The 23,272-nt window shown below is 41.9% G+C and overlaps 1 protein-coding gene across 3 annotated transcripts in view; it reads left to right on the forward strand.

The window, feature by feature from the left end:
- Positions 1-23,024, forward strand: part of SMARCA2 (SWI/SNF related BAF chromatin remodeling complex subunit ATPase 2) — a 147,132-nt gene extending 124,108 nt beyond the window's left edge. For all 3 annotated transcript variants that reach the window (XM_084834397.1, XM_084834399.1, XM_084834398.1), the window contains 5 exons: positions 12,550-12,655; positions 14,001-14,102; positions 17,939-18,068; positions 19,090-19,232; positions 22,122-23,024. In XM_084834397.1, the coding sequence (XP_084690523.1) occupies positions 12,550-12,655; positions 14,001-14,102; positions 17,939-18,068; positions 19,090-19,232; positions 22,122-22,157 (517 nt within the window). In that variant the 3' untranslated portion in view covers positions 22,158-23,024. The remainder of the gene's footprint in view (positions 1-12,549; positions 12,656-14,000; positions 14,103-17,938; positions 18,069-19,089; positions 19,233-22,121) is intronic.
- Positions 23,025-23,272: the final 248 nt, after the last annotated feature.

A 23,272-nucleotide genomic window follows, 5' to 3' on the forward strand; every position in this document is an offset into this window, starting at 1 on the left:
CAGCACATTGCAAAAGATTCTGCAATCTGGGTCTTCGATTGGGTCACGTGGGTCATGGGTCATGTTCTTAGAACATGGGTCATGTTCTAAGTTGCACATGCAGTGCAAGCGGACCACTGCCCAGGTCTTTTGTGCCTCAACACTGCCCTGCTTAAACAGACAGCAACCTACAGCACATCCAATACTACTTGGAAGCTATGTATTGCTGGAAAAGATTGCTAATAAATGTGCATACTGACAGACTTTCAGGGAAGATTGTCCATGATTACTAATCTCATTGCTGATGCAATTTTTCTGATCACAGATGAAGAGCTGTTATCTTATGCAAAGCCCTCATCCAGTGTTACACTGTGGATATATGTAGAACATTCTCATGAGTAGTGATTTGCAAGAGTGAGTTGGCTGAAATATTTTTGGAACTGGCTGTTATTCAGGATTCTCCACCTTTGTGGATGTGTTACAATGGTAAAATGTATAGTAAGTGCTAAGGAGATGATATTACTGTTCTTTGCTGTTTTTGTTGCCTCTGCAGATAATCTTTTAAAGATACTATGCTGAGCTGTGTGTGGATCCAGAGAAATTAGTTGTGACTGAAATGACCCATTCTGCTGTGCTGACCGATCAATAATAACGAAGTCCTTACTAGGGGATTTATGCTAGTTTCCATGAGAACAGAATTTTGCCCATTGAGTTTCTTTAAATCTTGCAAATCTGCTATAGATCAGGGTGAATTCTGCAGATGGGAACCCCTGAACAAAAACTTCCAGTAACATGAAGTGGGGTACGAGGCTAGTGAAATGATTTGGTAAATGCAAACTATGGCTGATGTTGTGATCTATAATTACTGCATTATAATATAATAAAGTGATGAATTGAGCTCTAGTTTTTGCAGGCTGAAAAAGTTCAACTGCTCTGAGAATGTAGGCTGCAATCCTAAATATACTTTGTAGGGAGTAGGGATAGATGAGTAAGTATTTCTGCTAAGTGTTGGTTTTGGATGCATTCAGTCATGTTCGTTTTATCCAGTTTCTGTGTCTGTCTGCAATTTTTTTAAAAAATGGATGAAAATTCACCTTTGGTTTCATATACGGTTCCCCTAACTTGCACATTTTGTACACAATATTCCCTAATGTACCCATTTTTGTACACAGGTTTGTCTAATATGCCCATTTTCTAACACAGTGAGCTTAAAATGATATCACAATGTTCTGAGGAGAGCTTGATCTGAAGGCTAACTATATTCTCCAGATTGATGTGAGGAAGGCATCCTACAGTGGGGGTTGGACTTGTTGGTCTTATAGGCCCCTTCCAACCCCACTACTCTATAATTCTATTCTGTGAACTCCTCCTATCATCCAGGGAAAAGCAAGGATGATGTGACAGATTTTCAGGTCCTAGGCCTTGCCAGCGTGTCCCTGCTTTTTGCCCAGGAAAGAGCTATTTCTCATCTCCTCCTTAAAAAAAACCTACTTCTATTATTACTACCATTCTTTTGGCTATAAAAACTTTTATTTTCTTAACTGTAAACTTCCAAACTTTCCTAGCTTTGCCTTCCCCTTAAAAAAACACAACTTTCAGTTTCTGTTTCTTCTGCTGTTCCTTTTTCACCTTTTATTATGGCTCCACCAGCGAAGAAATCAATCTCTGAGGCAGCAATCAAACGCAAAGGAGTTACTCGTGTAAGGATAGAAAACAAAGAGAATGAGTTTCCTCAGATCTCACAAGGAGTGTTTTCACTGATGACACCCGAGATGATTGGTCTGGAGATAACTGGCTTGCCGGCTCAACTTTTGGGTCTCACTGAAATGGAGTGGGAAAGTTCCAATCCAGCTGTGAGGGAGACAGCTGAGATCAAGGGAGTTAGGGCATTTGCATCACCCAACCACACCATCCTCACCCAAGACAACATGCAGCCCCTGATTAGGCCTGATTTGGGTTCAGAAGAGGATGAAAGGGGGCTGCGAGAATCTGACACCAGACCTGCAAAATGGGTGAGAACACTTAATGATTCCCCCCTGGAAGTTTCCCACCAAACTAGACGGGCAACCATTTTGAAAAGCAGTTGAAATTTCTCCCAGTAGGAAGAAGGCACCATTCCTTTTACCTCTTCTAATCTACAACAAGGGAATAAAGGGCCACCCCGCACACACACCCATGGTAAACATTTCTCAAATCAATAAATCCATACATTTCCAACTCACCATGGTAGTTGGTCATCTAATAAATGACTGATTTATTAGATAAGAAAGCTGCTAGAACAGGCCATGCACTCGTGACGTGCATGAATCTGATTCTTCTTCTTCACCTTCTTCAAATCCTAAAAACGGGAAAAAAACGCTTCTAACTCAAAAGGACCCAGCCATATTCCTAGTCAATATTCCTCTGCATACTCCAGGGAAGGTTCTCCCAAACCACACTCTATAACCACAGGTTGGGCCACTAGGCCACACTCTACCATAACCGAGCTACACCCAGATAGTAATTCTTCCTTACTTTCACAACAGGAGGTCAACTCCAAAGAGGAAGAACAGGAATGGTCAGACATAGAAACAATAGAAGACACTGCACCTGTCAATTTTTTTTAATAGAGATGACTTTATCTCTATTATTGTTGTCCAGAGCAATTGCCTCCTTAGCCACTCAGCCAACAGAACCAGAGGGGGAAAAAAGAACTATGGATGTTCCCAGAGCCTCAGCAAACCACCAGAGAGGTACCCTTTCCTAACTCTTTCCAAAAAATGACTAAAATAGGAATGGAAATCATCCCTTCAGGGGAAGAAGGGTGCTAATCCAGCACAAAAATTTTATACACTTCCACAGAATGTCATGGAAGAATTTAAAACACCTCTTATAGATGCTCATGTTGCAGCACTCTTGTCAGGGGCAGTCATGCCAAAAAATGGAGATGCTCCATAAAGACCAGGGCAAAAGAAGTTCTGATGTAGCATTAAAGAAAGTTCATGAAGCATCATCCCTAGCTGTGTGGGCATCAGCAGTTTCCTCTTACTTCTATGGGTGGAGGATATTATAAACAATAAAGACGTAAATCAGGCAACCTTATGTAAAGGATTACTTAAGCTCTCAACTTTTTTTACTTTAGCAAATGCCACGTAAGATGCAATTCAATTTGATGCATGCTCCATGGCAGCCACCAGTGTGGCTTGAAGTTCCGTCTGGCATAAGCACTGGAACATAGGTATTGCCTCTAGAGGAAATGTCACTGCAGTGCCCTTCATGGGAACACAACTATTTGGAGAAAAAGCCTTAAAAGGAATCCTCATAGAAACCAAAAAAGATGGAGAATGGCAGGCCATACTGGATCTCCAACACCTCAACATATTTCTTAAATATACACGTTTTCACATGGAAACTCTTCAGATGGTCAGAGAAGCCCTTCACAAAGGAGAATTTCTCACATCAATCAACCTCACTAAAGCTTATCTCCATATTCCAGTCTGCTCACATCACAGACGTTTGCTGCACTTCACTTACCAGAACCACCACTTCCAATATTGAGCCATGCCTTTTACCCTAACTTCATCACCCTGTGTCTTCACCATGACAATGGTGTCCCTGGTGACCCATCTACACATAAAAGGAGTACATATCTACTCAAACTTGGATGTCCTATTCATCCAGTCCCCTTCCAGTCACAAAGTTTCACTAGATCTGTCCCTAGCAGTCCTGCCTCCATCAGCATGGATTCATCATAAACAGGAAAAGGAGCCAACTTGAACCAACACAGTCTCTACTCCACCTCAGAGCCATATTTGACACCACCAAGGGCTACCTTTTCCTTTTTCCAGACAGAGTGTTCTAACTACAAACTCAGTCAAATTTTGGCACACCTACTGGGTCTTGTGATCTCCTGCCTTGGCATCATTCCATGGGCCAGACTGCATTCTCACCCTTTACAATTTATTTGATTTATTTGTTTATTGTATTTATAATATTTATACACCGCTCCCCATCAAAAGATTTTGGAGTGGTGAACAACAAAGATAATGGAATAAAACACCATATTAAAACAATCAAAACATTTTAAATGAAACAGGTTCTGAACTTAATAAACAACAGCTGGCTTCTTCTACTCTCCCAACCCCAGATTGCCAGGAACATCATGTAATCCACCTTACTCACCAACCCAGAGCTTCTCTTTGGTGGCAATTCCTCCCAAATGTTCAGATGGGAACACCATTCCAGGGACCATGCAAGATCACACTAACTGCAGATGCCAGCCTCAAGGGATGAGGAGCGCAATGCAACAACCACATAGCTCAAGGGAAATGGCAGCCATCAGAAAACAAACACAGCATCTATTGCTAGAACTCAGAGCAATACACTCGGGTGTGAAGCACCTCTTGCTCCACATCCAACGCTCACATGTTCTCATAAGGACAGTCAATATTACAGCAAAAGCGCACATGAATCGCTGAGGAAGATCCAAATCTCGCTCACTTCATGAAGGATCCCAGTCCCTGCTGCTGTGAGAGAGTAGAATGTAGCCTCAGTCTCAGCACAGCAGATCAAAGGGAGACTGAACCATACGACGGACTACCTGAGATGAGAACAGATAGCCCCAGGGGAATGTAACCTGTATCCTTCAGTATTTCAGGCAATTCAACACTCACAATGAACTTATTTACCTCACAACATAACCACAAGGTCCCAAAATTCCTTTCAAGATTCCACTTTTACAGAACAGAAGGAATAGATGCACTGAAACTCAGTTGGCTAAAAGAGAGACTCTGTGCCTTTCTACCAATCTCGATCCTTGCAAGGGCACTGCAAAAGATCAGGCAGGAACAGGCAACAGTCCTTTTGATAGTGTCAGGTTGGAAACTGAGCCAATAGGACCCCAGAGCAGTTCTGATTCTGAGGAGGAACAGCAATCTGTGGGAGAGGAGCTCGCTCATCTCTCACAAGCACAGCAGCTGGCAGAGATTCCTCCTGCCACCATTCCTGGGATAGATAGTGACCCTGGCAGCGAGAGAGCGCTGGAGGGGGGCTTGCTGGATGCTCAGCGCCGATGCAGGGAGCGACGACAGATGAAGGGCGCGGAAAGGAGACGTAGCGCTCGTTTGGCGCACAAGCAACGGTCGTGTCCTGAGGACCCAAGGGAAAGAGGGAGGATCTCTCCCTAGCCCATAAGTTCAGGGTCTTCCCGTGATTCTCCTTCAAACGGGGACCAACTGCCTTACCTGGAGCTTAGGCTACTCTGCTATCTTTCCCCAGGGCTGTTCCTTGCTTAGTCGCTGGTGATTAGCATCTGAAAGAGTCATTAAGTTGTAAAAGGAATAAAGCCTTGAAAAGAATCCTTTTCGTCTGTGTCTTGAGTTGGCTATTGGAGGTGACTGTAAGAGGCAGCTAGGGCGCTCCTGACAGATAGCCCTATTCTGGCTACACTAACCAGGGTTCTCTGAACTCCTATACCTGGCATATCAGGGGCTATGGTTCGTCCCTCAGAAAACAGATCTCCTATCCCAGGGCCCAGTTCTTCACCTGGGTCTAGGATAGCTTTGGTTACCCCCATGGTTATTGAAAGATGCATCTATTCCAAACTAAGCTACCTAGATACAGTCATAAATACCCTGCTGACATCTTGCAAAGATCCACATCGTGGATATACGAGACCACTTGGAAGGCTTTCTCCAGATGGTACAGGAGAAAAAACCTCAACGCCCAAGCAGCAGTCATCAAATAACTTCTCTTCCTCCAAGCAGGCCTCAAGTTGGGCCTAAACCTGGCACCTTGTACAGGCAAACATCAGCCATCTCTTTCGTTTATCAAAACCAGATGCCCTCCGTTAAGCACGTACCCTTATCTTAAAAGATTTTTCTGGGGAGCCTCTCTGATAAGCCCTCCCATGATTTACAGATTCCCATCAGGGACCCTACATGTGACCCTCTCGGCATTAACAAAAGCTTTCTAACCACTTATATCTGTACCACTAAGAATATTGTTTCAAAAAGTCTTATTCCTGGTAGGCATTTCTTCTGCAAGCAGATACCAAAAATGTCAGCCCTTTCAGTAAGTAAAGAGCTCATTAACTTTCAAAAAGACACAGTGATGCTCAGGACAGATCCAACATCCATCCCAAAAGTTAACACCTTATTTCATACGTCTCAGGACCTGATCCTACCCTCCTTCTGTTCTAATCCTTCTCACCCGCAGGAGAGGGACTGACAGAAATTGTACGTACAATTTTTACGTACAAATAAAAATCTTCCTTAAACATATCCAGTCCTTTAGGCAATCCAATACTTTATTCGTATTCTTCCACCTGACAGCTATGGGCAAAAAAGTATCCAGATCCACATTAGCTAGATGGTTAAAAGCATGCATATTTCTGGCATATGAGGCATCAGGTCTGCCCAAACCTCTCCAAGTTACAGCACACTCAACTAGATCAACAGCCATCTCGGCCACTTTAAGCACCCATGCATCCTTGGCTGAGGTATGCCAGGCAACAACTTGGAAAAATCCAAATTCTTTCATCAACAAACATGTCTCTGTGGATGCCTCCTTTGGTAGGAGGGTGCTCCAATCAGTGGTAGCATCACAATAGACTCAGTTAATTCATAAATCTTCTTCCCACCCAAATTGGTTGTTAGCTTTAGCATATCCTATTGTGGGATGCCTTCCTCACCCCAACCTGGAGAATGGAAGATTGGTATGTACTGCGAAGGTTGGTGTGTGGAAGGGCATCTGAACCATACTCTTATTTTTCCCCGAGTCGATACATTCACAGGTCTACAGCAACTGACCTCTACGCTCTTATTGATTGATTGATTGATTGCATTTATATCCCGCCTTTTTTCCTCTTGCAAGGAACCCAAGGTGGCATACATAATCTTCCTCCTCTCCATTTTATCCTCACAACAACAACCCTGTGAGGTAGGTTGGGCTGAGAGTCTGTGACTGACCCAAAGTCACCCAGTGAGCTTCCATGACCAAGTGGGGACTAGAACCCGAATCTCCCAGCTCCCAGCCCAACACTCTCACCACTACACCACACTGGCTCTCAAGTTGGTCCTTCTCATGCGGAGTTCTAATTGGTTATTTTTTTCAGATGTGAAAACCACCTTAACATTAATTTGCATGGCCTTGTGGTCCTTCTTATGACTTCACCTGGGAGAGTTTCTACTTTTCTCTATTTCTGAGCTATAGCCATGGACAGAACTGGCAAGGAGGAGCCTGGGACCAGTAAAGTATTTGAAAATCTGTCACATGGTCCCTGCTTTTCCCTGGGTGATAGGGGGAGTTAACCCATTGTTGGATGCCTTTTACACAAGAACCCAGAAGGAATCTTCTCGTGAGTACCAATGTTCCATTCCGATCCACATTTTAGTCCAGGAAGTGTGAATTAGCTTAAAAATTCAGACCAAACTAAATTCTCCCCTATCCCTAGTAGGGAGTAAGTGTCACTGAATTCATCAGGACCTGCAGTGACTGAACATGGCTAGGATTGTGCCTCATATCAGTTGCATTGCTTGCTATCTTATATATACACCTGGAGCACTGATCCATCATTGTTGGCAGCTATGTGTCTGCCAAATGATTCCCTTTTCTTTTTCTACACTGCCTTGCCAACAGCAAAGGTTACAGAGTTCCTTCTATTTACAAAAATCATAATCAAAGCAAAATCTGAAACTCTGCCCCTAGCTACAACTTTTCATTTTAATTAGCTTGTTATTGAAATTGGTTGCCCTTGAAGAAAGCACTGAAGCTGCAGGTCCATGTTAGAGACAAGTTACGTTGGAAAGAAGTTTGCAAAGGATGCTGGGAATTCTGTTTGTTCTTACTTTGTTTAAATGCTGAGCAAGAGCTATTGTCATTTCTTAGAACATGCTTTGGTAAAACGTATTGAGTATCAGTCTGCATTGGGAAGCAGGGCTGTCTAATAGATAAACAACACGGTTATGGGTTCTATAAAGAAGAGAGCATTGATCAGAGAAATGAAATACTTGTTTTCATTCATGTACTTTGCTCGAGTACTTTGTTAATATTTAGGGCTATCAAGTTAAAAGTCCTCCAACACATAATTAATTAACATATCTGCCAAGCATAAAGAAGAATGTGTCTCCTCTAGCTGTTATATCTAGGTATTTTCACATCCTTAAGATTGTATCCAATCCTGACTGTCAGATATAGAAACCATTGGTAGAACAATTCCCCCTGACCTCGCCAAATCTGCTCCGGAGGGTTGGGGGACCCTTGAGCAGATTTGGAAGGCATTGAGGTGGGCTATAGGGGGAAGCAGAGCAAATTGAGTGAGGATTTTAAGACAACTCCAAGAAATGTCAGGAGCTTTGTTGATCAAAATATACATTGTTTTGTCAAAATATACATTGTTGAGTTTCAGAGAACATAACAAAGCGATCAGTCAGATGCAATAGATATATCCTAGTGAACTTATTCAAGATGATTATGATGTTTGAACATGAAAATAAATTTCCCCAAATGATACTAGGACAAATTCCACACCACTTTGAACAGAAATACTAGCTTACTTTTCTCATACTTTTTACCCTTTTGAGTGCGAAGTTTGTAATTTATCAGCAAAACAAGCCGCAGGCTAAAGCACCTCTTGAGTAAGTTCACCTAGGGATCACCTCCCTCCTCTCTCTCATATATAGATACACACACACACACACACACACACCCCTCTATACCTGTCCTCTTAGCATGGTGAGTAGATATGGAAGGTCAGGTTTCATGTACCAGGCATTTCTTTTAATCATGGAATGTCTGCTGGAGTTAGCAATATTTCATTATTGTACCCCACAGTCTGCTGCATTTGCTGCTTTATTAAGCATGCTTGAAAAACGAAGATCAAATCATGTAGGGTCTTGCACAGTATACACTGGTTAAAGGTGTTTGTTTCTGTCTACTCTGGCTTTGCCCTTCAGAAAGAGCTCAGGACTTTTTTTCCTGACAAGGGAACAGGTTGATTAGAAGGCTGAGAACCCGTATTCCACAGCACTGGAGTTCTTAATGCTTTCTAGCTTTTTGAAGTGATCATAGTTAAATTAAAATATTGTTCTCATTACTCAGTGAGATAATTTTCCTGTCCAAATTGCTTTGATGCATGAGGTGTTACTCCTGAGAGCAAAGTCTTCACATACTTCCACTTTCCTGGTGTCACTTTCTCTAGAGATTGTAGAATCAGGCAGTCCTAGGAGGACTGAAGATTTATCTCTGAGCTTCCTAGAATTCTACTTTAAGTGTTGCTCTCTGTAGTTATTCCTCTCTAGGCATTTCACTCTCAGGGTATGTTGGTGGCCTGTGATGATTTGCATGGACAGTTTGCTCCACAACACTGTAATTGGTACGCACTAAGAAAACTGAGGATACAGTGCACAATTTGGGGAAGCCCTCAAGTCTCAGATGGTGCTGCTACAGCTGCTGTAGTGCAAACAGTTTGGGCTGCTGCTAGTAAAGCAGTTTCCAACGTTGGTCTTATGGAGCGGAGTCATCCAGCTTTGCCCTATTAACATGACTAGTATGTACTTCTTTAGATTCATATGTCACTTGAAGGCTGCACCTACTAATGTTTAATACCTGTTTAGTGCTAGTTCAGTACTGTACAGAGCAAAGAATTGAATTGGCCTCTAGAAAGCTAATGGTCTGTATTTTAGAGCATAACATGAAAATCAGCCTTCAGTGAGGTGTCTAGAAAATCACACTTAAGTCACTGCCGCTTCCTTTCATAGGCAGTCCAATAGAGTGAATCCCTCCAAAGGAACATGAACACTGTGTGTGTGTGTGTGTGTGTGTGTGTGTATGCAAAATTTTATCTTTTGGATTTTAAATTGATGTGACATTGAATTGATGAAAGGGTATTGCTCAGTTTTTCAGTAAAAGAAGATTGATAGTTCTTCAGAGTACAAGTTGCTCAGAAAACTCAACCTGTAAAATAAATGTACATCTTACCTTAAATTCATCACCTGTTAATACAATGAAATAGAACACAGTACATTGCTTTTGAAACATGAGAGATGCATCGCCAACCAGTGTAGCAAGATAATGGTACAGCTAACAAAAATAGGTTTTGTTTAGGATATGTGTGTATGTGTGTGTTATGATCTGATTTGCCTGTGTGTGTGTGGGGGGGGGGGGGGAACAATGTGACCTAGCACAGTTGTAAATGCCACTCATCTTTCTGTAGATTCTATTAATTTATGCAGGTTCTATTGCTCTTCAGCATATAGTCTGGTAGTTGCTAGGCAACCAGAAGAGAAATAGTGCGCATGCTTTCTGTATTTAGTAGATCTCTCATTCGTGTGGTTAAAAAAAAAAAAGATATATATGAAACTAGAAGTATAGAAAAAAAGCCAGGGTAGCCTATTCATACATTACAATTTGCTTTCAGTGTACCCTCGGTTACAACTCGTAGAGGTTTTTCTTAGAAAATAATTTTTTAAGGTTTTGATTATTGTTTTTTAACCATATTCACTTTAACCATACACAAAGGGACTACGACATGGAATATCTGTGGTAAAGAAGTGTAAGGTGTTTGGCTTGTTTTTGTTTATTTTTTTAAGGTAAAATTCAATATTCTGTTGCTGTTCTAGGAATGTGATCAAGATAGTCTGCTGGGTAATTTGCATATCTTCAGTAGGATATCCCTCCCTAATGCTTTTTAAATATTAGACATGTCTGCCCTTTAGTTAGTCCAAATTCCTCCCTATTAAGGATTTTATTGATAATGCTGAATTTCTTGAACTTAAACAAAGTCTTAGATAAAATGAAGCAGGACTCCCCTGCTTCAGAGTTACCCCCTAGACTCTATAGGACTCTATAGAACAATACCCAAACCATCAAGAATTCATATTTTTTCCACATATTATATAATAGGGTAACTCTAATCACTTATTAGGAAAGTGAGCATGACATGGAGCATCCTTAAATATCTGTCAGTAAAAGATACGTTAGAACAATAATTTGAATAAGGAATACAAAACCCCCCCGAACAAACTATGCTGGGTATCTTACAGAGAGGATTAAAAAAAAGTATCCTATGGCTTCAAAATTTTCAGAAATTTAACATTTCTAGTCTTACATAAAAGACTAGATATTACATAATCCAAAATTGTTCAATTTTTCAGACCCCCACCCCACCTGAAAAAATACGCTTGGGTAGCTGGAAGAAAACCCAAATTTCCCCCATTTTTTCCCCAGGCCTTCAAATCTCTAGTCTCACCCCCATTTGTTAGTGTTTGTTGGTTCATACAAGAGGGCCGAGGTCCTGTCTCCTATGCACTTAGAAGGTGGACTCCTTCAGACTGAGCCCATCTTATGTCAGCCAGGGAATGTGGCCAGCATATTCAGCAGCATTGAGGGGGCAGGGCTAGCCCCATGCATTTCCACTTGCTCCTTTGGGTACCAAACACTTGAACAGGGCTAAAGTCTGGTATTCACCTGGGCCAGACTACCCCTCCCAGTCTCCACTCTATTCCTGATATTCCCAAACGGGTAGGCCTCTGGATTGGAGCATTATGTGCTGGTGATCAGGAACTGGGGGTGGGGCATGAGGCTGCTGGTCTAAAGGGGGCCAGTTTTTCAGAGGAATCTCATGTGCCATGTCCTAACGCCCCAGTTCTGAGGCCTCTGGTTCAAGGGTCTCCTGGCTGACAGATTCCAAGCTCAGGCTCATTGTCAGGACTTTGGTCTGGGTATAACACCTGTGTGGCTTGCACTGCTCGTCTCCCTGATTCAGTGGAATCCTCCTCCTCTATGTTAGAGTCCTGGCTTAAGGTCGGGGTCGTGATAATGGGTAGCTCACGTGCAGTGTCTGTATTCAAGCTCAAACTTCACCAACTGTGACTAGAAAACAAAGAGCCAGCCTAAAGAAGGACTTCCCCAAATTTGATGTGATCAGGAGTAATAAAGCTACGGAAGGTCTCATGTCCAGGTCTGTGATACTGGCAAACTGTAGCTTATATTACTTATGTAAATGTGGTCATAAGCTGTGGAATTGCTGGTGAAATCCCCAAGAGTGACACTGCTGGGTTTGTTTGTTTTTAAAAAGTATGGTGGTGCTGCTGCCAAAGTAGTAAAAATGTACAGCTTACAGTTAGGCTCTCTGTCACATTGAGGCTCATTAAAAAAAAAAAACATGCAGCTTCTGGACAGTTTGACTGTGGGTCCTGAAATTCAAAATGAGGATTTGTTCCCACTGAGGCACAAATCCAAGATGTCAGCTGTGTAAGTTGTGGCAGAAAATCTGCCATGCTTTTAGATGCCAAAACAGCAGGAGTCTCCTTTTTAATGGTAATAACACTGGGGATATTTTAGTATTTTCAAAAGCTGTGTTTTGCATATAATGGGCCAGGGCTGGCAATTTCCCAAGGAAAACTAGTTTTGAATCAGGCACTCATAATTTATGGTTTTACTTAGTTATTCCCAATATTTACCTTGGCACTCACTCCTATGAGAGCATAACCTAAGAATGCTTGGGGAGGAGACACACGGTCTGTATTGGGTACCATCTCTTTTCACCAACTGAGTAGTAATATTTGGGATTGTTTTTGTCTTTATTAACAGTTCAGGTCGACAGTTAAGTGAAGTCTTCATTCAACTGCCTTCCAGAAAAGAATACCCAGAATACTACGAGTTAATTAGAAAGCCAGTGGACTTCAAAAAAATAAAGGTGGGCATAATTTCTACTGCACATCAGTGTGGCTTTCCAGCATTAAACCAAATTATCGGTATTTGCATTTTACACTCTTGCACGTATTGTAAATTTAAAATAGTGCTTGCTTTCAATCTTCCATGTGTGTAATATTTCACTGTCAGTGGGTTACTTCAAGACAAATTCTAGAGAGCACAAACTGATTTATCAGCAAGGCAAGCTTTATGAACTCTGGAATTTTGCTCTACAGTGGCAGGTTATCTGTAGTAGGCCCTACATTTTCAAGGAAAGCTTTATTAAGGTGCCGTGCTTACAAAAGCTCAGTTAGCTAGAGCATGAAACCAGGCACAAATTTGGAGAAGGGAGTACTGGAGCTGCATTTGAATATAGGGGGTTGGATCCAGCATATGCCTCTTTACCCTTCTCCCTACAGTCCCCCTTTGCCCCCTCCCTGAAAATATGCTCTGTAGGTTGGGGGGCCCTCTGATACAGTTTGGGGGGAGTGATGCTGGGGGATAAGGTGGGGGGAATCTGCAAAAATCACCTCCCCCTTTCTGCTGGTGGGAGCATTCTGAGCTGGATCCAACCCATGGAAATCTACATTCAATTCACTTTCTCCCATTGCAGTATATACATGTGGTGTAACAAAAACTACTGCTCTTTGTAAAGCTACCTTAAACTCACAGTAGTCTCTATAGCAGTATTAACATATGTACTATTGTAGTCTCTTGGTATTGCTAATATTTAGAGGTGTATGCAATGATTTATTGATCCATGGCTGCCAAATTAACGCTGCAGTCGTATACCCACTTATCTGGGAATAAGCCCCATTGTACTCAATGGAGCCTGCTTCTGAATGAATGAATGAAGATAGATAGATAGATAGATAGATAGATAGATAGATAGATAGATAGATAGATAGGATTGCACTGTAAGAAGATTATTGTAATTTGTGGTTGAGTTTATAGTTGGACTAATTTTGATTTTCTGTTTTTGGGTGTTGTGTGTGAGAATTATGTCTTAATCGGACACAGAGCTGCTTCTTGGAGTACGCTATTTCCATTCCTCTAGTTTACTTAAGAGCATTGCAATTGATATTTCAAGCCCTCTGGCCCAGCCACTCATCACTGTTATCCAGCTCTTCCACTCAGAATATGGAGAGTTTTTATTCTGCTTTTTGCTTTTATCTGAATGTGCTTGTTATTTTTGTGGTATCTAATTAATCCATGTTAAAAGAATAATAGCAATTTTATTTATGATACAGCTGCATGTGTTATGTTCAGGATTATATCACATTTGTTAACCAGTTATCCTATCTTTAATTTTTCCCTTTCATTCTCTCTTGTTTTAAAACATATGTTAGGAAAGAATTCGTAACCATAAATATCGGAGTCTTAGTGACCTGGAGAAGGACGTCATGTTGTTGTGTCACAATGCTCAGACTTTCAACTTAGAAGGGTCACAGGTCTGATTCATATCATTTACCTCTTGGTACTAAGAATATTTATGTATGCATTTGCATTAAATATTGCACACTGTACTGTGTGTGTGTGAGAGAGACAGACAGACAGAGAGAGAGAAAGTGCATGTTGCACTGGTCAGTGATCATCTTGAGTACCCTCTAACCCTGGGTCTGTATTGTGTTTACCCAGTAATTGTATGTAGCAACCTGGGCCATTCTTTGCTGCTTTTGCTTACTTTTAGCCTTCAGAATTTGTTATATAACGGTAAGTTATTTTTCTTTTGTAATTTCGGTACTTTGGAAAATGTCTTCATTGGAGGATTAACTCTAGCTTTACCACCCTTTGTGCCTGTTAGTGCTTTGAGATAGTGTACAATGCTTTTAATTTTTTTTAATTATTCATAGTATTGAATTTGCATTTTGCTGAAGAAGACGCACATCATATTGAATAATTGCACAAGACGCACATCATATTGAAATATTGCTTATGAATGGATCTGTCCCTTACCAATATTTAGCTTGTAACCTGTGGTGGACTATTATAACAACCCATTTGTTTGTAGATGTAGCTGAGATGTTCTTTCCATCTGTAAGATTAGCATCAATGCTCTCCCCTATTATACCAGGAATGGGCAAAGCTTTTCGACATATACACACACACGCCTAACTCACACAAACACAGACCAGACATTCTTCCTCCAGAGACAGAGATACACACATCCTCACACACACGGGGGCGGGTGGGCTTCCCTCCACCCCCTGCAAAGCCCATGAAAATCCCTCTTCCACACTAGGAAGAGGGATTTAGTCAAAAGAAAAAGATCCGATTCATACAAGTGGGGTCCTTTTTTAAAACTAAGCATCCTAAGCACAGGGTGATTCTGGCAACCCAGTGCTGGATGATGCTCTAACATGCATGTTGTCTATGCTTGTGTCTCTGAGCACAGCTGCAGCTACCTCGGCATCTAGCAAACACTCTAGCAGCCATACTCAGAGGTTCACCCATAGTGAATGCAGCTGCTAGAGCATCATTCCAACAGCAGTTTGTGAGCGAATGGAGCACAGTATATAGTGAGAGGGAGTGTGCAGGGGTGACGCTGCCTGCACATTGGCCTCATCGTAATCATGCTCCCCACCGTCTGGCAATTTTTTATTTTTTTTGCAAGATGAGGGTAGCATAGTTTACATGGGGAGGAGGGCACATAGGCTTGGGAAAGCATGAACTCATCTGGCTCAGCTTGGGCACCCATGCAGGCTCCAGCCAAAGTCTTTGAGGGCCACATGTGCGCTTTGGGGCACTCACATGTGTGTTATACCCTATTAAATTGATATCCTGCTTTATGCCCCCAGCACAGAACACACTTCAAAGAAGCCCAAAGGCAGTTAAATCTCATTCAAATCAATGACATCGTCACAGTTACTCACATTCAGTAGGGCATAAGAATGCATCTCACTGGATTGGGTCTATAATCTTTAATCTTATACTCTGCAGAGTAATTTGCCACTGATTCTAGAAGATAACGGCTTTTGTAAGGCTGACTAATATCTCCCATATTGCGCTTCTTCACAAGGCTCATTATCCAGTTAGGAAGACATATTCCCTCCAGTGTAAGAGTCACTGCTTGCAGCGAGGGAAGCGCGATCTGTATCAGGATCATTGGGGCGTGGGTGTATATGTGTGTTGGCATGCAAGCACGTGAGGCCCCCAAGCCATCATCCCATGCAGCCCTCAGGGCGATATTGGTTGTGGATCCCTGCTCTAATAGTAAAGTGGGTAGTCCCATGCCAACTAGTAGGGCAGCAAACCTGGGGGGGGGGGGGGGGAATATCTATGGAAAGATCCAGGTATGAAGACAAATACTAGTTCTGAAAACATGTAAAGAGGGGGATCTAAAATTTGAAAGACTGAGGCCTGTGCATATACATGCTGCATGCATCTTGCAATAAAGTTGTGGCAACTTACAGAGTGTAGGTGCAAGCCCTCGGTTTGCCAGAAAGCAAGCATCTAACCTCCTGCTTCACTTTAGCTGAGAACCAATGAGGAAGGAAAATTTTGGTCGGTGATGGTGTGCCATTGAACATTTATCCACAAACCCCCATTTCCTCCCTCCTCTCCAGGATCCTTTAGGTCTTTTAGAGGCTCTGCTCCCTACACAATCCAACAATGGTGGGTATTTAATTAGGATTGGCAGAAAAGTGTTTTCTCTCATCTTAATTCCACCCCCACCCTCCGCTGCAATAAGGGCAGAGACCCCAGCACCTTAAAGGATCCATCCTAGGTAGGGTGAATTAAAGTTAGGGATGTGTGCTATCAGTCATAGGAACATAGGAAGTCGCCGTATACTGACTCAGACCATTGGCCCGTCTAGCCCAGTATTGTCGACACTGACTTGGCATAGGCTCTTCAGGCAGAAATTTTTTCAGCCATACCTGGAAAGGCCGGGGATTGAACCTAGGACCTTGTCACTGAGCTATGATACTTCCTGAATATAATCATGCCCCAGTTTTCCCCAGAACTCTCCTATACAGTAAGGGGAAATGAAAATACCTGCTTCGCAGTGCCCTACAACTCAGGCTTGGGGATATACAAGCACTAAAGAGAGAGGAAGTTTTCAGGAGGAGTTAAAAGGAAAAAGAGCAGCTTTATTCATTTTTCCTTCCTGATAACGTCCATATTTTTCATTATTATCTCATATGTACATTAAATGTGTTCATATCTGTAAGGTGCCTTTGAAATGTCTGGAACTTCTAGAGAGAAATTGTTTATCATCTCGTACAGTAGGCTCCAGTTCATTTAAGGAAGGTGATCTTAAGATTCAATGCTTCTTTTACAAGTATAGTTGCATACAAATATAGCTTGATAGATCTACTGTAATCAAAATGTAGTTGTTTCTTTCAGAGATGTCTTTCAGATCATATTGTGATGCTTACTGATAAAAAAAAGGATTTAAAAAAGAAAGTAAGAAATCCTTAGAAAAGTTGAGAGATCAGGAATGGACTGCAGGGCTGAGTGCTCCCTCCCACTGGCGACTTGTCTCTCGTGCACAGATTCTCTACCCTTCCCCCAATAGCCTTAACCATGGATAAGAGGTGATGTCTGTACTGCAATTTGCCATGGTTAACACTAACCAAAGTTTCTAGCATAAAGCTCAGTTATGGGAGATCTAGTTAGCTTTAACCATGGTTAAGGTCAGTAGAGTCATAACCATTAACTCTTTAACTATATTTACAGTTCTTAGGGGAAGGGCAGAAAGAATGTGCATGTGAGATGAGACAGGCTAGGGAGGGAGTGTGAAATCCCATAGCCCATTCATAATCTCTTAGCCATGGATAAAGGCTTGAGAGTATTATGGCTACAGTAGGTCATACTTCATGCTACAGAATTCTGTTATTAGCTAAGGTGAATGGTTTCATTTTGTTTTTACTATTAATAATTAGCATCAGAAGAGTGCATTTGTTTCTGCCTGGATATATTGTTAGACTATAACCTAAATCTTAATTAGAGCTTTCCACTGAAGACTCCAATAGCATTAGTAATAATTTATTAAATAATTCAAGCATAAGAGTAGATGGTGCTTGGAAATTTGAAAATTAATATAATATAGAGTTTCATTTTGTCTTCGGTTGTCACTGAAGGTTATTTTTTTTACCTTCATTTAGTGCATAAAAAATTAACATTGGCATTTCCTGTAAAATTTCATGCAACAAGTTTTATGACTTGTAATGGGGGAGAAAAGCCGTGCTCTCTGTGGGTTTGCATAGAAAATAACATTCCATGCTGTGAATTTTTGATGAAGCACAGCTTGCAGTTCTGATGCAGGTTTGCTTTCATGCTACAGATCTATGAGGATTCCATTGTTCTCCAGTCAGTGTTCAAAAGTGCGCGGCAGAAGCTTGCCAAAGAAGATGAAAGTGAGGAAGACAGCAACGAGGAAGACGAAGACGAGGAAGATGAGTCAGAGTCAGAATGTCAGTCTCTCCTTCAAAACAGAGAACAAGAAATGGGTGTCATGGGGTACTCTGGTTGCAACCCTCTGCATGTTCAGACAGGAATAAGTCTTATAACTCCCAGCATGCCCCAGCCGGCATGGCTGGCTGGGGGATGCTGGAAGTTGCAGGACTTATCTCTGTCTAAACATGCATAGGATTGCACCCTTAGGGGGCAATCCTACCGGAGTAGGCGACTGCCTCTGAACTCGGAGGCGACTGCCTATCCAATGCAGGCCAGGAGAGACACAGCAGGGATCGTCTGCTCTGCGCTTCAGCCACCGTGCATTTGCAGCTAGACAGCTGATTTCAGCTGTCTAGCCTCGGGAAGGCGGAGCAGGGGAAGCAGCTGCTGGATGACACGTTGGATGTGTTGTACTGGCATTTCCGCCTTCCCCACCCCGGAACGGCCCCAGGAATGCTCCATTTTCTCCGCTCCGTGCTCCTCTTCCAAGTGCGGAGCGCAGGGCCGTTCCGCGCTGCCTACAAGGCAGCATGGGGGGGAAGAATGTCAGTTCCCGGAAACCGACATATCCTTTGGCCATCTAGCTGCTGACTAGCAGCCGTAGAATTGCTCCCTCCGTCACCTTTTGCCAGTCTGAAAGCTTGCTGCTGGCTTTCTAGTCTGAGCAAGTCTAATTTTGCCTTTCCTGACCTTCTCTTTTGCCACCAATGAAAAATATATTTAATGCATATTAAATCTAAATCTAAAAATATATTTAATGCATATTAAATCTACTTGTTCTTGTTTTTTGAGTAATTGTAGGAATTGTATTCCTCCTTCTCAAGAAAAGACATTTATGTTCAGAACATTTTAAACTGAGCAATATCTGTTGATGTGTTAGCTATTCTCCTGTGTAATTGTATGTATCAGAATAAGGGATGGAAAGGAAGTCTTTTTCAGGGTGGTATGTATAAGATTGCTTAGTTGATCTTAACAGCTGAGAAAGTATAAACATTCATTCTGGTCTTTAAGTTCCTCTGAACGTTAACTTTTTTCCAGCCAAATCTGTGAAAGTGAAGATCAAGCTAAACAAAAAGGATGACAAAAACCGGGACAAAGGGAAAGGCAAGAAGCGCCAAAGTCGGGTAAAAGCCAAACCGGTTGTGAGTGATGATGACACTGATGATGATCAAGATGAAAATGTAAGTTTTGCTTAACAGAAGCACTGATTTTTTTCCCCAATGGTTTCCTCCACTATACCTGTAATTGCAATCTTGGTTGCATTTACAAGACTTTGAATGCTAATCATCTACAGTTTTCAGGATGCATGAAAAAACTGAGAGAGAAAGCAGTTGTGAAATGTAGAGCCTCACCTCCATATGTTCATTAAGATTCTTAGTATTTGGAAAAATGGCTGGGATCAAAAGAACCATGCAACTTGTTCTGAATGCCAAAGGTGCATTTGGGCTTGTATTTCACAAGCAGCAGACCCCTTTGCCACGTGGCAAACCATAACGGGATTGTGGCTCAAAGGGAAAAAAGCCTTAAAATCTCATGGGGCATGCCCAAGCCTTGAGCATGCCTGGAGTAGCTCTTTAGATCTCAGCCAATCGATATAAAATTTAGTGCTAAGGCTTAACTAGTACATGAATAGCAGAAAAAACTCTGTTGTGCTAAATTCTGTTCTGTGGCCAAGATCCAAAGAACCACATGACACCAAAACAGGGCTATGAACTTGGGTTCCTTGAAGAGCAGCATTCCTGTTCTGAACAGCAAGCTGGATTTCAACTCAGGCTTGTTCCCAAAGCAGCTTATGGTTCAAATGAAAAAGTAAAACAAAAAAACACAAGGGGTGCACAGGCCTTTGGGTGAACCTAAAGTTGCTCTTTGGATCCCAGCCAACCTTTTCTTTGCATTACTTCTAAAGACAAGCTAAGACTGCACTCCTGTGCATGCTTACTTGGATTGAGCCGCACTGGTTCTGAGTAAACATGCAGGGGAGTAACCAAATATAGGAGAATATAGTCTTTCAAATAATCTGGCCCCAAGTTGTGTAAGGCTTTATAGTTAATAACCCGTACTTTGAAATTTACCCTGAAACAGACCACTACCAGTGAAGCAACACAGGAATCACATGCTTCCTATAACTGGCCCCAAACAGTAGTCTGGCTGCAGCATTCTGAACCAGAGTTTCCCCATAGAGACCACGTTATAGTAGTTCAGATGAGGTGTAATTAAGGCATGTGTTGCTGTAGCCATATCTGACATTTCCAGCAACCAGCAAAGCTAGCTTTAACTGTGTAAAAGCACTCCTGACTCCACCGAAGCCTGGACATCCAGGCTCAGGCCTAATGCAGGAGCATACCCAAACTGTGACTTGAGTCTTCAAGGGTAGTGCAATCCCATCTGAGACAGGCTGAACCCTTGTTCTCTAAACTGCCTTTCTCTTGATTTGTTCACCCTCATTGAGGCCATTATCAACATCAGTCACTGACTGATTTCAGAACTAGAAGTGCTTCCTTAGATTTAGATGCAAAGGAGAGACAGAATGGGGTGTCATTAGCATATTGAGGCAAAATCAGGTAAAGAGAGAATTATTTCAATAACTATCACGGTTTGTTAAGACAAAACAGTAGGCCAATTTCATCTGCATAATGAGTGGTGCTTACCAGTGATCCTCGCTTCGGTGAGTAATTCTGTGAGGAGCAGTTTGAAGTACCCTCCAGATGGTGGCTCAAAGGTGCACGAAAGCAGCATTAATACAAACTCCCCGTCCCAATTTGAGAAGGAGTTGCCCATTCACAATGCTTCCCTGCTAGCCCTTTACTGCCTCTAGTCTTCTCTGAAGCTTGTTCCTCCCTTCCATTTCCCCAGAATTTTTCTTCTAGCAGCAGAGGACAGGGGAATGAAGGGGAAGGCTGCTCACTGGGCAAACGTCCCTGGGAACTGTGGCTTCCTGGCACTTTCATAAGCTTGCTACAGCTTCCGTAAGCCCTGGCAAGCTACAATTCCCAGTGGTTTTTGCACTGGGAATTATTGGTTGGTGATGCTTTGGGGCCTAATAAGGGCCCCAAAAGCAGCCCTCCCCTCCTCCCAGTTGTTGCTCCTGGTGGGTAAGTTTTGGGGAAATGAAATGGGGCAGGGCAAATCAGAAAGCAGCTGAGGTTATTTCGAAGGCAAGACTAAAATTCATTTTCCCTGCTTGTCCTGGCAGTCCAAATCACTGGGGGACTCCTCTCCATTCACTAGGTCAGGTGTGGTCAGACTTCAGGTTTGCAGGATGTTCTTTTTTTTTTTTTTACTAGAAACCCAAGGTCCACCACTGAAGCAAGGTGCAAAATAGTTGCTTGGGGGCGGGGGGGAACATACCTTAAAGTTAAGGAATAAAGTACATGCTCAGCCCAGGAATTTGTTTTCAGTGCCAGAACTGAGCTCACAGTTCAGTCCCACAAGGATTCACTCCTAGTTTTCGCCACAAGTGTTGTACCATCTCAGCAGCCTAATTTAGAAGGGGAGTGGGGTAAAACCATTTTGTTGATTCTGTTGTTATACAACTGGAAGTCAGAAAGCCTTGGTGACCTACAGCAAATCACCCAGAGATCTACCAGTAGGTCCCGATCTACCTTTTGCTCACCCCTGCACTAGGAGATAGGTTCTCCTAGATTCAGCCAGGGGATGGACTAGGAGGCATCTCCTCCAAATATTGGTAGGAGTGCTTCTGAATCCTTCCCCTCCATTCCAGAACTTAGCATAATCACTAAGAGAAACAGATTCCTCCTTGCAGATCTGCTACACCAAATACATAAAAGCATACTGCCTTAAGAGAAGAAGTCCAGTAACTCTGTAATTCATACACAATGCCACATAAAACCCCATTCCCTGTGTGAAAGCCTTGGCATACGTTTGCATTTTGTTTAACCTTTAACTACATTTATTTCAGTGGGACATGCATGCCCAGTTATCTCTGGATTGCACCTGGTTTCTTTATTACCATTCTAATAGGTCTACTGAAATAATTTCTGGTTTTTATTTTAATAATTTCACCCCCCAAAAATCATATAACCTTTTCCCCCTCTGTCTTTTACATCTAGGACCAGTCAGAAGCAAGTGGAAGTGATGACGAGTGATCCATATGGTCAAATTTTCTTAAATGAGAAGCCTTCTTCTCTTCTCCCATTTTACACACAGTGAATTCACTTTGTCAGATAGGCATTGGGGTGTTTCTGTATTCACGTCATCTATAAACTAGCTTTAGGATAGTGCCAGACAAACATATGATATCATGGTGTAAAAAAGGGAAAAAATGTAACATACTGTGACCAAATGGGCCTCAAAGATAAAATAACAAAACAAAACAAAAATCTTTTGATGGAAAAAAAAAAACATGGGTTGATAGTATATTTCTATGGGTTGGGTTTAGCTTACTAATGGTTTGACTATTCCTGGTTTCAATATTTGATTAGATGCTATCGAATGGCATCAGAAAGATTTAAAAAATGTCTTTTGTAGCATTGCTAACCAGGAGCCATTAAAAGCAACTGGTGATTTTATTTTTCATCAGGCAATTTTCAAGGTTTTGTTAGTTCTGTATTTGTTTTTACACTGTGGTACATATATGCAATTTTGTTTAATAGCTTCTAAATGTACAGTAGCTAGCTTCTACCCTGTCTTGTCCCATTCATTGCTTCACTTTATGCTCAATGATCTCTTGAAAAGGAACTGCTTTTTGAACTGTATACATGAAATTTATGTCTACTGTAAACTTTACTTTTTCTTTTTTCCTTTTTTTGATGATAAAAAGTTGGATTTAAAATGCTGTTGAATATTGCAATCTACATAGTATAATGAATGGCTTCTTTCATCAGATTATCTTTTGTGTTACCAATATGGTTTGCCACCTTTCCCCAAAGTGTACTTAATCTTTGCTTTCTTTGCACAATGTCTTTGGTTGCAATTCATAAGCCTGAGGCAAATAAAACTCCAGTAATTTTGAAGGATGCGTCATTAGAGTTTTCGGAACAAAAAACTGTTGCAGAATTGGGCTATCTTCACATGCTCCCACTAGGGAATACCCTGAGGTAAATAGCTTCTGTGTCCGGGTCTGCTCCATAGACATTTTGTTATTGCTGCAGAGCTGCTCTAGACATTGGAGAGGATAACTTCCTTGCGTAGGAATTCCGTGTGCCCAGCAGACCACACATGGAGCGTTACGTACTTTTTGAAAATTCTGTTTTGGTTGGTC

This window comes from Heloderma suspectum, chromosome 2 (genome assembly GCF_057233095.1).
Source record: "Heloderma suspectum isolate Gila_16-S chromosome 2, 16-S_ref, whole genome shotgun sequence".
Taxonomy (NCBI): Eukaryota; Metazoa; Chordata; class Lepidosauria; order Squamata; family Helodermatidae; genus Heloderma; species Heloderma suspectum.